The sequence below is a fragment of the Notolepis coatsorum genome, assembly GCF_963971535.1.
Source record: "Notolepis coatsorum genome assembly, chromosome: 12".
NCBI lineage: Eukaryota > Metazoa > Chordata > Actinopteri > Aulopiformes > Paralepididae > Notolepis > Notolepis coatsorum.
This window is the reverse complement of record NC_140176.1, coordinates 13,192,058-13,207,433: the sequence shown is the minus strand read 5'-3', so window position 1 is coordinate 13,207,433 and position 15,376 is coordinate 13,192,058. Positions and strand designations below refer to the sequence as shown.

Sequence of the window (15,376 nt, the reverse complement as noted above, 5' to 3'; positions counted from 1 at the left end):
GCATACAAGGAAGTGTGCAGCAGTGTGGTCAATTGCAGGGTTACCGCGAAAAACATTCTATTCTACTGACAGTTAATACTGTCAATAACATTTCAGAGAGGCTTAATAACAACAACATGAGGCTACTGTTTTAAAATCAAAGAATACATTTATTAATCAGAGCAAAGAACAAAACAAAAAAACAAAATCACGAATCAGCAGGGTGACACAGACAATATATTTCTGCTTCATACACCCTTTCAAGAATCCCAGGAATTCCGAAATTACACTATCGATAGCTAGCTTGCATAGCCAGGTTAGCTAGCTAATTATAATGCAAGCTAGATAGGCAAATCTGTTTAAAACAGCCAGGGTTTGGAACTGAAAAAAAATCACAACACACATGCAGAAGGTACCATTAGCTAAACTGGATAACCTGGCTATGCAAGCTAGCTATCGATAGTGTAATTTATTCATATACGCTCAAGTTAACCTGAGTTATGGATAGCTAACTGCTGTACGGCTAGAAATATCTATATATCTGCGCTCTGGTTTGGTCTCGCATAGCCAGGTTAGCTAGCTAATTATAATAATAAAACGTAACACCAAAACTTTAACAATATATAGCTACATATGTCTATACCGAACAACTGTGACCTCATTTTCTTCTTCTAAATTCATGCTATATTATGTTATTATGTTATTTGATACTATCTTGTCTAGCACAGTCTCTGGAGCGTAACAGTAAGAAGCATTTTGTATGAAAGTATTCTGTACTTCTGTATGACAACTATTAAAGAACTTGAACTTGAACTTGAACTAGCTAGTTAGCTAGCAACAGCTAACTCCAGAAATGACTAACTTGCTGGCTAGCTTCATCCCTTACCTTGAAGCCTGCCCGCCAGCTAGCTAGCTATACCATTCATGAACAAAAGTACAACAAACGTAGCTATGCTTCACGACTGACTGGAGATAGCCAGGCGACGATAGAAAACACTGCAAATTGCAGATTTGAGTGCAGCGCCGCCACACGTGGATGGCCACAGCAGGAATAGACACAGCATTGTGTTTATTAGCGGAGACAAATGTTTGGAAAATTGGAATGTAATTAGCGACTAAACACACAACATTGACATATTTTTATTATTATTTATTTCAGGAACCTTAAATGTACAGAACATGTAAATCTATAACCTGTGTGGCACAAAAATGGACAATGTTTTAGAGCTCCCCTGAATGTTTCAAAGTAGGCTTTCAGCCAAGCTCCCCTTAGCTCCCCCGTAATTTGAACCCTCCTCTCTCCTCTCTGTCTCTCTCTCCTCTTTCCCTCTCTGTCTCTCTCTCCTCTCTCCCCTCTCTCTCTAAATGCATTGCTCTTTCTTTGTCTCTGTCTCTCTCTGTGTGTGTCTCTCTCTCTAACATCCTTTCTTTCTCTGTCTATCTTTGTGTCATTCTCTCTCTCTCTCTCCCTCCCTCTCTCTCTCTCTATAGGCGTGTCTCGAGCTACACTCTCAGTCTGTCTCTCTCATCTTGCATGATTCACACAGGTTCTCCGGGACAGAGAGTCTTATTTAGCCCTCATAAATATGCATGGCCCATCACACCAGATATGTCCTGACAGCTGTGAGGTTTTGTGGGTAAATCCTGGGTGTCCTTCCGTGCCAGAACCGCGGCTCAGGGGGCTGTGACAGAATGACAGATTTCTCTCTGCGTTGCTAGCTAGCTCCTGTCATAACATCAGGCCAAAACAATGCAGCAGCTCTGGTAATCCACTCAGCCCGAGCCTCCGTGGCACAGAGAGGCCCTGGAGATGACAGGCATACAGGCATACAGGCCGGATATGAGAGAAGAGCTGGGTTGTAAGTTTAGCCCAATTCGGAGCTCATTGGATAGACAAACCTATTTTTGGACAAAGAAAACCCCAATACTTTACAGTAAAAAGGAAACAATTTCTACACAATATTTACATTTGAATAAGTAACATGGCCTCATGGAGCCAAAACATAATATAAACTGTATTTTGTACTAGTGTTTTAAAGGGGAACTATTTTACTATTTCTTTCACTATTTGGGCACTTTTACACAATTCCTGTGAGTCTATGGAACACCTCTGTAATATATATATTTTTTTTATTCATTGTTTTGTATTTCTAATCAAGTCCTCAAAAACAGCATTTTTCTACCTCAAGATCTCGAGCTGTTTTGAGCCTGGGCTCCTGGTCAGGGTCCAGCCACTGTGTGCAGCTCATCCTGCACCTCCCATTATCATGCAGCGGTGTCTTTCTGACATCACAAATCATCACATTTTCAAATGACTCAGTTCAGTGAGGGTGAATATTGTGAGAGGAGAATTGGAAGAATGCGCCAATATGAGAATTTTGAGACATAGATCATATTAATATAAGTTCACATAGCTAGGAAACAATGCTAAACACTCAAAAAGGCCATTTATAAGATAGTTCCCCTTTAAATGACGGTGGCTCAGGACAGGAGGTAGAGTGGTCGTCTGGTAATTGGAAGGTTCCCGGTTCGATTGCATGGTTGCCTCCGCAGTCTGTGTGTGAGTGAATGGGTAGAATGTGAGGAACAGAGCATTTTAAAGCGCCTTGGACAAAAGCGCTATATAAATACACCATTTACCATTTATTTATGGTTAACTCCTCTTTTGGAGGCACGACTTTGACTATACAGATTGTTATTTATGGTCAACTCCTCTTGGAGGCACGACTTTGACTATACAGATTGTTATTTATGGTCAACTCCTCTTGGAGGCATGACTTTGACTATACAGATTGTTATTTGTGCAGAACTTGTCACCAGAGCTCCTTTTTCACATTCTTCCCCTGGAGAGGGAGAGCTTCGCTGTACTTCCCTGAAATCCGAGTTGCATGTGTGATGTCACTAATAGATCGAACCTATCATGGTCCAATATGTGGTAACTTGACACCTTTAGCTTCAGCTACACGGGAATAGGTATGGGAGGTAGGAAAGAGTAGGTATTGACATGTCTTAAAATAATAGAACCTGCCGACTTGGAATTCCTGATAAATATCAATGGGTGCTTTGTGCATATTTATAGATCATAGCATTCTCAATGAGGGTACAGGTGTAGAGATGCTTCTAAAACACATTTTCAGACGTTTATAGAACAATTCGATGGAAAAAACATACTTATACAAATTATTCAATATAGAACATTTTAAGGCTTTAAAATAAATCTCGAGGGGATCTTTAGAGAGAGAGAGAGAGAGAGAGAGAGAGAGAGAGAGAGGGAGAGAGAGAGAGAGAGAGAGAGATAGAGAGAGAGAGAGAGAGAGAGAGAGAAAGAGAGAGAGAGAGAGAGAGAGAGAGAGAGAGAGAGAGAGAGAGAGAGAGAGAGAGAGAGAGAGAGAGAGAGAGAGAGAGAGAGAGAGGGACAGCGTGAGAGAGGTCATTAGTGGTGATTTACAGCTGCAGGCCTGTATCGAGGTGTGTGCCAGGTTCAGATCCATAATGGCTGACAGGAAGTGCCAGTTTCAAATCGATAATGGCTGATAGGAAGTGCCAAGCAGCACTAAAGTCAAGCTGTGGTCCGTGGCTGTAGCTCAGATCTCTGGTACTGTATCGCCCAAATAAAAATAAAAAAGTACACTTACGAAAGTATACTAAAGTTGTGTTAAACAGAAACCACTTAAGTTGTACAGTACTTAGTGTGATAAAAGTTGTACTAAAGATGTGCTTAATTTAAATTATACTTTGGATGTGTTTGTGGTAACTTTTGCTTACCAAATTCGTTTTTTTTAACTGTACTTATATTATATTATAATAATAATAATATAATTATATTATATTATATATATTATATTATTTTACATTATATTATTAATGACTATCATACTAAACATGGGATTTTAATTAGTATACAAAAGCAAGGAAAGTAAATATGGGTAGAAGTAGACTCTTTATATACAAAAAATATACTTTCAGTGACAGTCTGGAATAAATATACTACTTTTGTGACTTGGGAAGCTGCTCTCCTTCTTTCTCGCTATGACCTTCATAATAGCACTCTGCAACACCTGACATTCTCACAGTAGTAATCAATACTCGTGGAGTGGCCCTTTGGTCTCACGGGGGAGGGGAGTTAATGTCAGTGGAATTCTAACGTCCTTCTCTTCTCTTCCAGTTTCTTCCAGGATGGTCTGAAGACAGCGGACAAGCTGAAGCAGTACATCGAGAAGCTGGCAGCTGATCTCTACAATGTAAATACTCACACAAGTAGAGGTGGAGGCAAATATCCATCCTGCATGGTGTCCTGATCCTTTCCCCCACAGTATTATATCCATACTGCCCCAGTATTGTGAAAAATGTTCACGGTGCTTTCGCCATCAACTAAAGACTTCTTCAACCATTATCTGAAATAAAAAATAAATTTAATTTAAAATCTAACCCTAACTAACCTTACTGTCATGCACTTGTCCTAATAAACTAACCTACACTCAGGGGTGTAAAAAGTACCCAGAAATTATACTTAAGTGAAAGTATGGGTACCGTCTCAAAATCGTAGTCAAGTAAAAGTCAGAGTATCTGGCTAAAAACACACTTGAGTAAAAGTCAAAAAGTTTCTACTTTTAAATGTACTTAAGTATTAAAAAGTAAAAGTAAAAACTTTTTTTCTGACTGTCTATTCTTCTGATAGCAGGTGTTTAATCCCCGCTTTCTAATAATAAATAATAAAACTCAGTGAGCTCTCAAGGTGCTTGAACTTCTAGTCTTGGACCAATCAGCAAGGACCAATCAGCATGGGTATGGGCGGGTTAATTTTCCATTGATGGGGATTTGATTGGCTGTTTTTAAATAAAGTTTGGCTGCAGGATTAATAACATATTAACATTAGTTCGGCCAGAGAAACAAATATACTAATTAAAATGGTTAGATCTGCGTGATTTGTACTTTGTAGGTCTGTATTTTAAATGTAAGGCGTAAAAAGTATGTATTTTTTTCTCTGAAATGTAATTGAGTAAAAGTACAAGTATACAAACCTAATAATACTTGAGTAAAGTACAAATCCCCAAAAACAGTACTTAAGTATTGTGACGAAGTACAATTACTCAAGTACTTTACACCCCTGTAGCACTCAACACTTTGATGAACATTGTTACTCAGCTGATAGAGTGTTGTGCCTTTCCTGATGACTTGTCGTACAGAACATGTAAGTCGCTTTGGATAAAAGCGTCAGCTAAATGACTAAATGTGAGGAACGCACCAACATTATGGGGAAATGTGTTTACTGTCTTCTCCAGAGTCAGACACAAAGATAGATACCAATTTCATCTCTGTGTATTCATTAGAAAGCTATCTGGCTGCAAGCTAGCCTAGGTTAGCACAAATGAATGGAAACTAGGGATGCTCGATATTGGCTTTTTTACCGATACCGATATTCCGATATTGTCCAACTCCAATTTCCGATACCGATACCGATACCGATATCAACCGATACCGATATATGCAGGGTTTCCCCCCCAAAAAACGGAATAATTTCAGGTAACTAATAATTTCACTGGATGCATTCAAAAGGCTTTCTAAATGTAAGCATTATCTGTGCAAAATATGATCATTAAAAAAGTAAAAATGAACATTTTAAACCAACATGCATACTTTTGACAATAAATAAAATAAGAATTGGTTCTTACTTGCTTGCCTGGGTAAATAAAGGTTAAATAAATGTTAAAAAAAAAAAAAAAAAAAAAAATTGTTATTGTTTTTTTTTTTTTTTTTTACCGATACCGATATTTTCCGATATCACATTTTACTGCCGATATCGGCCGATAATATCGGTCGGCCGATAATATCGGACATCCCTAATGGAAACGGATACAGATCAGCTAGTCTAACTCTAGAGAGGTGTTTTTGGCCAACAGTTAGGCTAGCTGATCTGTATTTACTTGCATTAATTTGGGTTAAGGTTAGAGGTTAGTCCTACTGAACGCACAGAGAGGAAATCGATATCTATCTTGTCTGACTCTGGAAGAAGACGTTAAGCGCATTTCCCATAATGTTGACATGTTCTTCTTTTAACTAGTTCAGCGCCAGAGGTCACTGTGGGCGTATGGCCGTGTGTGCCAGCGCTGTAATGAATGGGGATACATGCCGGTGTTTGCAGTGCTAAAACTATATTAAATATTATAGCTATGGCTTTCTTCCGGTCAAGATGCAAAAAACATTCCCGTTTTATACCGTGGTGAATATGAGTATAGTTTTAGAGTAAGCACATGAACCGGCGGTGCTCGAGTCTCCCCAATCCATGTGTTATAAACGTTACTCCTGCCCGAGTAGGAAAACCCGGACCGGATTTTTTAGACCGACGTACAGGCTGAGACAGAGGGTTTCCAAGGAGGTGCAATACCGGCCGCAAGGCGTTAGGCGGCGGTATTTAGACGTTTGCGATCTCAGACCCATTCCCAATGATAACATCAGACTGGATGGATGGATTATTAATGGAAATATTGAATAAAAGAAATAACAATGAAAACCCCGACTTTTCTCGGGTTTGGCGCCCAACGTTCAGCGCCAAATGTGTTAATGAAAGACCATACATGTTATAATACGATGTATAATAAGATACATTTACTCACTGACTTTGTCTATTTTCTACATTTGAAATCTGCAAGCACTTTTATTTCCTATCGATGAATAGAAGTGCTAATCTCAATTCAGATGACACAAAAAACTAAACAGTAATATTGTGCAGTGTCTATAGTATCGCAGTACATGGCCACATTGAATGGTTGTGACCCTTGTATCGTGCTATACATCGTATTGGATTCAGAAGTCAACACAACCTTTGTATCTTTGTGCTGCTGCCTCTTTTCGAATGTGATTTTTCAGCTGCATCAGATCTTATTGCTTGTAAATCAGCCGACTGGACTTGTGTTGGGGTGTGATTGCATGCATCTGTGTGTGTGTGTGTGTGTGTGTGTGTGTGTGTGTGTGTGTGTGTGTGTGTGTGTGTGTGTGTGTGTGTGTGTGTGTGTGTGTGTGTGTGTGTGTGTGTGTGTGTGTGTGTGTGTGTGTGTGTGTGTGTGTGTGTGTGTGTGTGTGTGTGTGTGTGTGTGTGTGTGTGTGTGTGTGTGTGTGTGTGTGTGTGTGTGTGTGTGTGTGTGTGTGCGTGTGTGCGTGCGTGCGTGTGTGTGTGTGTGACGTGTGTGTGTGTGTGTCTACATTAACATCTCTGTTATCTGTGGTCAGATCAAGCAGACTCAGGATGAGGAGAAGAAGCAGCTTACGGCCCTGAGAGATCTGATCAAGTCCTCCCTCCAGCTGGACCAGAAGGAGGTAGGCAGGCCAAGCCAGGCCACACTACGCACTACGCTCGCACTCATACCCGTACCACCGGGTATAGTTCCAGGCCCAATTCAACCACGGAAGGATCGATTCTAAGCAAAATGCACGTCCAATTAAGCCACACCAGTCTAAAATCCACTCCGCCAGGCAACATGTATTCATACTAGGGCTGTCCCCGACTAAGGATTTGGATGGTCGACTAGGATAGGCCAAAATTTGCCGTTAGTCGACCATTGGTCGACTTAAAAAAAAGAAAAGTATAATATTTTAATTCTTTTTTTTTTTTTTTTTTTTTTTGGGCTGTGGGGGGTGCTTAATGTCTGAAGGAGTCGACTGAAGGCTTCTTGTCCTCTGCAAAAGCATGCAATTGGTCCACTGATGGATACATCTTGATATTTGTCTAGTCTAGTGTGTTCATTAGATGGGTGAAATCCTCTTTCAGTGCCTCTGTGCCTGTTTTCGTAGGCAGTTATAGCCTCTGGTATGCGTGCCATTAGCGTTAGCCACGCTTCTATGCCTCTTTTCTTTTGGAAAGAATGATAAAAAAAATAAAAATTAATATATATATATATATATTTTTTAATTATATTCGACTAAGGCCATGTTTAGATGGAGAGAGTCTGAACAGAAACCGCAAAAGTCGTCTTGCGGTCTCACTTTAAATGTTGCGTTTAGACTAGTGTTTTGGGATGGAATTCTGCGTGCAGACGAGGCTGTAAAGACTCGAGACGACGGAGCCCCGCTGTCACACGATTGGCGCAGATGTCACATGACCAGACACGTCAGTGGCCAATCAGATTGCCTCAGGTCGTTGAGACAACCAGAAGTGCTGTGAAGACCCGCCCTACTCTGCCTCTGATTCGCAGACTGTGGGTGGGGGAATGTGATTGGACCAAAGCAGAGTCACTCACAGACAGTGGCTCCAGTCACTAATAGTTGCGATAGCCGCGGGACATATTCTTGTGTATTTAAAAGTACTGCCAATGTGCCTTCAGGTGATCGCCATGGATAGAATCAGACATGCTTTGTTTACGCTTCTAGGCTACTGGCATCTGGCGCATGCCTGTGATGTAAGCAGTACGCGACGAGAGCCTTGACAACCCTTTCGTCATAGTTTTATGCGGTTTGACAGTTTAGATGATAGCGCAAAGGTTTATCGTTTCTAGGAATTCCACCCAGGAAGGTGGTCTCACTTTTTTGCGGATTCTCCCCGCAAAAACGCCGTTGCCATATAAACAAAAGGCACATCCGAAAAAAAAAATTTGCGGATTCACCTGCTAGCGTTTCCGTCTAAACAGGGCCTAAGAGGTTGGCCAGTCGACTACGGCTCCTTTCGACCGATTAGTCGACTAATCGATTAATAGGGGTCAGCCCTAATTCATACCATGCTAAACACACCATAACTGGTCAAAATGGAACTAGAACGGGGACAACACAGTCCAAATTATTATAACAGACCAAATATAGGTCTGTAATTATACATAATACAACATAATAATTATAATAATTATAACAAACAAACAAACAAACAAACAAACAAACAAACAAACAAACAAACAAACAGTAGTCTAGGTCAAACCAGGTCAAACCAGGGCAAGATCTGAAAATGGGAACCAAACCAGACAACATTTGGACATAACACCACCACCACCCTCCCACTGAGAGGGGGGCTCCCCACCCTCCAGAACATTTACAACAAGCGGTGCAGGGGTAAGGCTAAGAGAATCATTAAGGACTCCAGCCACCCGAACAATTGCCTCTTTGAACTGCTGCGGTCAGGCAAGCGATACCGGAGTCTCAAGGCGAGCACAGAAAGACTCAGAAGAAGCTTCTATCCCCAGGCCATCAGGCTGCTCAACAAACAATAAACACTACACAACAACCATCAAATGCACACAGCACACACACCCACACGCACACACTCACTTTAAACAAACACACTGCAGCACCCACTCTCCACACTTTATATTTATTGATAAAGGATTTGCACTACAACTCGTACACCTTACTGTAAATTGTACCTAAATTGTACCTCATCCCATTTCTGCTTTGCACTATATAGTATTGTATATTAGTACACTGCATAGTATATTGTATATTATATGGTAACTCCGTTACGTCTATTCTGCATCGAACATTGTACATATGTCTATACTGAACACTGTGACCTCATTTTTTACTTCTAATTTACATGCTATACTATGTTATTTCATACTTATCTTGTCTAGCACAGTCTCTGGAGCGTAACAGTAAGAAGCATTTTGTATAAAAGTATTCTGTACTTCTGTATGACAACTATTAAAGAAACTTGAAACTTGAAACTTGAGCCTGTCAGGGCTGCAGCTAACCAGCTCCCATAGCGCAGAACGAGCACCCAGTGCTGTACCATGCAGGTAGCCAGTGTCTAGTAGCCTTGCTGGTGACCAGTGTTGTGCCCTCACTGGCTGCTGTGGAGAACCACACTGAGAACACCACCTCAACCCCTGCAACACCACCTTAACCCCTACCACACCACCTTAACCCCATACAACAGCCCCACTACACCTAACCTCCACTCTCACTCACATCATCTTAACACACGCTCACAGTCAGGTGTTTTGCACGATAGTGATGACAGTTGTTATTGCCTTCGCCCTCCAGTTTCACACCTCTTGTGCTCCTCCTTGTTCACCGTGCCCCCTTTAGCTACTGCCGCTCTTTTAGCTTTGAGAAATAAACACACTGGTGACACACTGGTTTCAGCAGCATGGGACTGGCACACTCTCACACACTCTAAACACCCCTCATTTAGATCTTTCACACCTCTCTCCTCTATCTCCCTCTCTCCTCTCTGCCTGTCTGGACTCAAGTCTAGGAGAGTAAGTGCTGGTGTTTGTGGAGCATGCTGCCGTCTGTCTTGCCTGAGAAGAGAGTGGTTTGACCCTGTATAGAGGTTGCACAGCATGCTCTGTAGGTTCCTTATGAGGAGAAGGGGGGGGGGGGGGGGTCTACATCTTAAAGGGATAGTTCAGGTTATTTTTAAACCCCGGCCCTATTTGCTACTTACCAGAGTGATGATGTTGATCGCTAAAGTATTTCCTCAGCACAATCCATGCTGTCCATCATTTTAGCTTTGGCTAGTTAGCCACAAACCAATGCAAAGTCAATGGGGTTAAGCGTACGTATTATTGACTGAAATATACTTTTGTAGTAGAAGTCAGCTTGTACACGAGCTTGTCCCCTATGGCTTTGTATACTAGCCAGAGCTAGTATGAGGAACAGCATGGATCGTGCTAAGAAAGGACTCTACCGATCAACATCATCGTTGGTAAACAGCAAAAATCACAACTATCTCTTTAACAAGTAATTTAATCTTGAATCTTAAAATGTCTTAAAATGTCATTTTTATATGACCAAGTGTGGTATGAGGGACCAGTTGGGGTGTGATCATTTCACTTATTTTGGTGTAGCGTGTTATCTCTTGGTCATGGAGCTGTTCCAACAAGATATCTGCTCCAGGCTCATCGCTCTTCCCGGCTGGCCCACACTTAAGCACTCTACCTGGTCCACGCTCTATGGAGAGCATGCCCCCGGCTCCACCTCACCCGGGGTACTGGCCCTCCTTATTCAAAATCAGACTAAGTGTCAGAATCAGACAGAGTGTTTGCTCCAGGCTCACCGCTCTTCCCAGCTCGCCCACACTTAAAGAGTTAGCGTTAGCTGCTACACGATAGGGAAATAGCTTTTTTCTTATCATGTTAGCTAAATGTTTGCAGGAGGTATTGACTGGAACACAATCAAAAATACCAAAGAGATTTATGAATGGTTGGAATAATAACAGATGTAATGCAAGGATGCTATCGTTATGAGTAGGAGCTGCTAACTTAGTGTTAGCTGTTTGTTTATTGGGCTGCTAAACTGTTACTGTGCCAATGAACTGTTACTGTGCCAACAATGATATCGTTGGCTGCTTGGTCTGAATGCGCTCTGAACACCTCCGACTCAATATTTAGTATATAGGTCAATATATTCTTATATATTCTTAAGCTAAGTTAGCAGCTGCTATTGTCAAAATCATAGCTTCCCTGTTTCTTTTCATGCTAGCGGGGCTACAAAATTAACAAATAAGCTAGTGTACATTGCATAGGAACCACCTCACACTATGAGCAAGCAGCCAGGAGGACATATTTCCTTTATTTATAAAATTTGTAATAAAAACCTAAAATTTGAGTGTATTTTCTGTACTTTCATATTTCCATACTTGGTGACCGTTTTATAAAAGCAATAGCTCACGTCAGGCTGTGATATATTGTGATTATTATCATAGCTATTTGGGTTGTCGCGGTCTTCCGCGAACAACAACCCACAGCTGTGATATAATAGTTAAATCGCTTGTTAAGATGGAGATTGTTTGCAGTGTATTTCTGTGCATCGTGTTCAATTAAACATTTAACTAAAGACCCTGCAATTTGTTGCAAGGAGATGCATTTGTTGATTGTGTGTGTGTGTGTGTGTTTGCATGTGACAGAAAGAACTGCTCTGTGTGATAGCATCTTGGGGAACACTGACATGATGTGTGTGTGTGTACGTGTGTGTACGTGTCGTTGTGTGTTTTGTGTTCCCAGGACTCCCAGAGTCGGCAGGGGGGGTACAGCATGCACCAGCTGCAAGGCAACAAGGAGTTTGGCAGCGAGAAGAGAGGATACCTCATGAAGAAGAGTGATGGGTAGGTTGTATATTTATTCAGCTCATGCCAATACCCATTAATGGTAATTTGAAGTGGCCGATAGCCAAGATACATGACGACTTTCTCCATTTTGACGATTTTCAACCCCAATCCTATGTGAGAACATGTGATAATTAGACATAAAATGTACCAACGTGTTCTGTTTCAAGAGATTCAGCCGCACTTAATTTTCTGTTCAAAATCCCCTTTTTCCGGTAAGCTAGCATGATATGGTTGTCATCTACAGATTCCTTGAGCCTAGTAGAGACTAGAGACATCATATCTGAACATCAATATTGGCTGAAATTTGGGCGGCTAAGTGGTGCAGTGTGCAAGGCGATTGCCACTAACGCAGGAGATGCTGGGTTCGAGCCCAGCTCTCGCCGTTGCTTCCGGCTTGGCTGGTCGTTCATACTAATACAATTGGCAGTGTTAGGGGGTGGGGATCGGACGTTGTGGACAGCGACTCCTACAGGTCGGTTGGTGCGCCTGTACAGCAGAATCAGGAAGTATCGGGGGCAGCGTGAGCCTCCCACGCGTTACTCCTCGCCACTGAGAGATCGCGCTGTACAGGTGAAAAGATGCGACGGCTGCCTCCTCGTGTACCGGAGGGGACACGTGATGCAAGGCGTCGTCCACATTGCAGCCGACCAGTGGGAGGCATGGTCTAGCAACGTTCGAGACAGGGGAGGGAAGAATTGGATAATACGAAATTGGGATGGGAGAAAACATTTAAAAATGGGGAGAAAAAGTAGATAAAATATTGGCTGAAATTTGTTTTCATCATCTGCAAACCAGTTGACCCCTAGTAGGTCACAGATACACTCGTTACTGAATGTGCTATTACTATACTGTTGCTGATTTATTTTGCACATAATCTCACACACATCCAAAACCCCAGTTTCGCGCACATTCATTTACTTTGACAGTTATGATAAGGTAGCAGTCCCTATAAGACAAGGTACTGCTATTCTTCCCATCCACATCATTTCATGGTGCTATAATTAACACAACACAAGGATTCAATGTCCCCGATGACATCACTGGTAGCCATTATTCAAGCTCAGTAATTGTCTAACTAAATTAATGTGTGCAAAACTGTTTTGAGTTTTTGGATATGTGTGAGATTATGTGCAAAATAATTTTTTTTTTTTTTTTTTTAGTGCCCCTTTAACAACCCCCCCCCCAACCCACCCACACATTATAAAGATACAGACATGACAACAGCTTCTGTGGTTCTTCCCTCCAGGCTGAGGAAGGTGTGGCAGAGGAGGCAGTGCTCGGTGAAGGGCGGCATGCTTACCATCTCTCACGCCACGGTGAGTAGAGTTAAGAACACACACACACACACACACACACACACACACACACACCCACTAGTTGCCCATCGAAGGGAAAGCGTCATGTAGGGAGGTCGTGTGTCTCTGGTGTTGTCAATCAGTGAGAGAGTGGAATGATGGGTCGCCATAGCAACCCCTCCCTCCTCCCCTCGTTCCCGTGAGTGCATCGCCTGCCTCCTCCATAGCATTGACTATGTTTCTATGGCAACACTGTAGACACTCTTTCATTCCTTTCATTTAATCATTTCATTACTTGTGCTTTTTCCGTGGCTACCTTCTGCGGGGAAACACAGACACCTTTCCTATTGACCGCCGTTGTATTTGGCCTGTCGGCAGAACGCTTACGTTGTTTGAAACATTTGTTTTGTTAGTGCATCGTGTTAATTCAAGCAATTGCTTTACAACATCGGCCGCCATTGAGTGTTCACTTAGTTCACACCATTGTGAAAAGTTAAGTTTCATCCGTTTTCAAGCCCTATGGTATTTCCCCATTCATGGTCAATAAACCTAGGAAAGCCATGCGTTATCTGAATGACATAGGTCTCTAGTTTGTGGTTTTAAAGTGTCACGAGGCTATGATTATCCGAGAAGTGACTTTATACAGTGAGGTCAAGTTAAAAAAAAAATGTAATGGCTACTATGGGGACTAACATCACACATTAATAAAATTCATACCTAATTTATGCAATTCCATGACAGTTTAAGGACCCCAGTATGCAGAAATGGTGAAATACAAAAATAACACATTTATACTGCATGGCAAAGAACTGCTCGGTTCTTGCCCGCAGCTGCATGGGATTAGTGTAACGTGGGGGCGTGTACGTAAAGCGGGGGCTACCCATAGAACGTTAGGTTATGACTATAACCAAGTTCTGTTAATTAGGGGTGACGCTTGGCATCACTACTGCACTCGCTCGCGTACGTGCACGCGCACTGAATAATTTCCACAAATGTACCTTTAATACCAGTATTAGTCTGACCACACCCCTCATCAGCTTACCTTCATAAGCAGGTGTGTGGTCACCTGCTCTCCTCCTTCCCAAGCTTTCACCACAAGGTGAGGTCAAGGGCTGCAGCGGCCGTCTGATGCCAAGCGTCACCCCTAATTAACAGAACTTGGTTATAGTCATAACCTAACGTTCTGTTTCATTAGGGGCTCTGCTTGGCATCACTACTGCACAAAGGGAGGCCAAGCGGAGCCGCTGGCTGACAAATACACCCCGCTGACAGCCCCCCAAAACCATCAGAACAGGGAGGGCCGAGCCCCCCCGACCCCCCCTAATGGAGGGTATCCCCCCTATTAGGGGCTTCACGGGAAGGCGACGGACCCGACCGTGCGAAGAGGCACTCAAGCAACTCAACGCACAGGGTGAGCAGACCGTGGCTTGACCCCACGACTACACACACGCACAACCCGCATGCCACCCGGGAACGAACGGAGGAACAACCTCGTTACTGCCCCCAGAATCACGGGGTCAAGGGCAAACCCAACCCCGTGGCAAGGCCGTAGCAGCGGAGCGCGAAGGAAGACCCAGACCCACCAAAAGGACTGGACTCCCTGGAATGGGGGCCCGGAGAAGTCCATGATGCCAGCATCAAGACCCCACCAGGTGGGCACGTAGTGCCCCGCCCCCCACATCGCCAGCATATTCGGACAAAGGCCCCCCAGTTACTGCACCTGGTAAACCCAGGCGGTATCCCAACCAAGTACTAACCAGGCCAGAACCTGCTTAGCTTCCGAGATCGGACGAGATCGGGCGTGTTCAGGTCGGTATGGCCGTAAGCCGAGCGGGCCACGTCCCCCCAATAGTACACCGCCTGGCACACTGACCCTGCAGAACAGGCAGTCAGCATGGCCGTAAGCACACAAAAAAAAAAAGGTTAACCAACGGAAGCAGGCAGCGCACCGGGGAAAAACCAGGCAACAGGCTGTTAACCCTAGCCTGGAGACTGCGGACGAGACAGGCGCCAGAGGGGACAGCTGAACACAGCTGCCCCGGCGGAAGGGGCGTATGCTGGCGTTGTTGCA

General features: G+C 43.1%; 1 protein-coding gene across 1 annotated transcript in view; it reads left to right on the top strand.

The window, feature by feature from the left end:
* Positions 1–15,376, top strand: part of asap1b (ArfGAP with SH3 domain, ankyrin repeat and PH domain 1b) — a 182,995-nt gene that overhangs the window by 99,308 nt on the left and 68,311 nt on the right. Inside the window, exons 8-11 of the mRNA XM_084326649.1 lie at positions 4,145–4,220; positions 7,207–7,293; positions 11,907–12,007; positions 13,257–13,326. Of these exons, the coding sequence (XP_084182775.1) occupies positions 4,145–4,220; positions 7,207–7,293; positions 11,907–12,007; positions 13,257–13,326 (334 nt within the window). The remainder of the gene's footprint in view (positions 1–4,144; positions 4,221–7,206; positions 7,294–11,906; positions 12,008–13,256; positions 13,327–15,376) is intronic.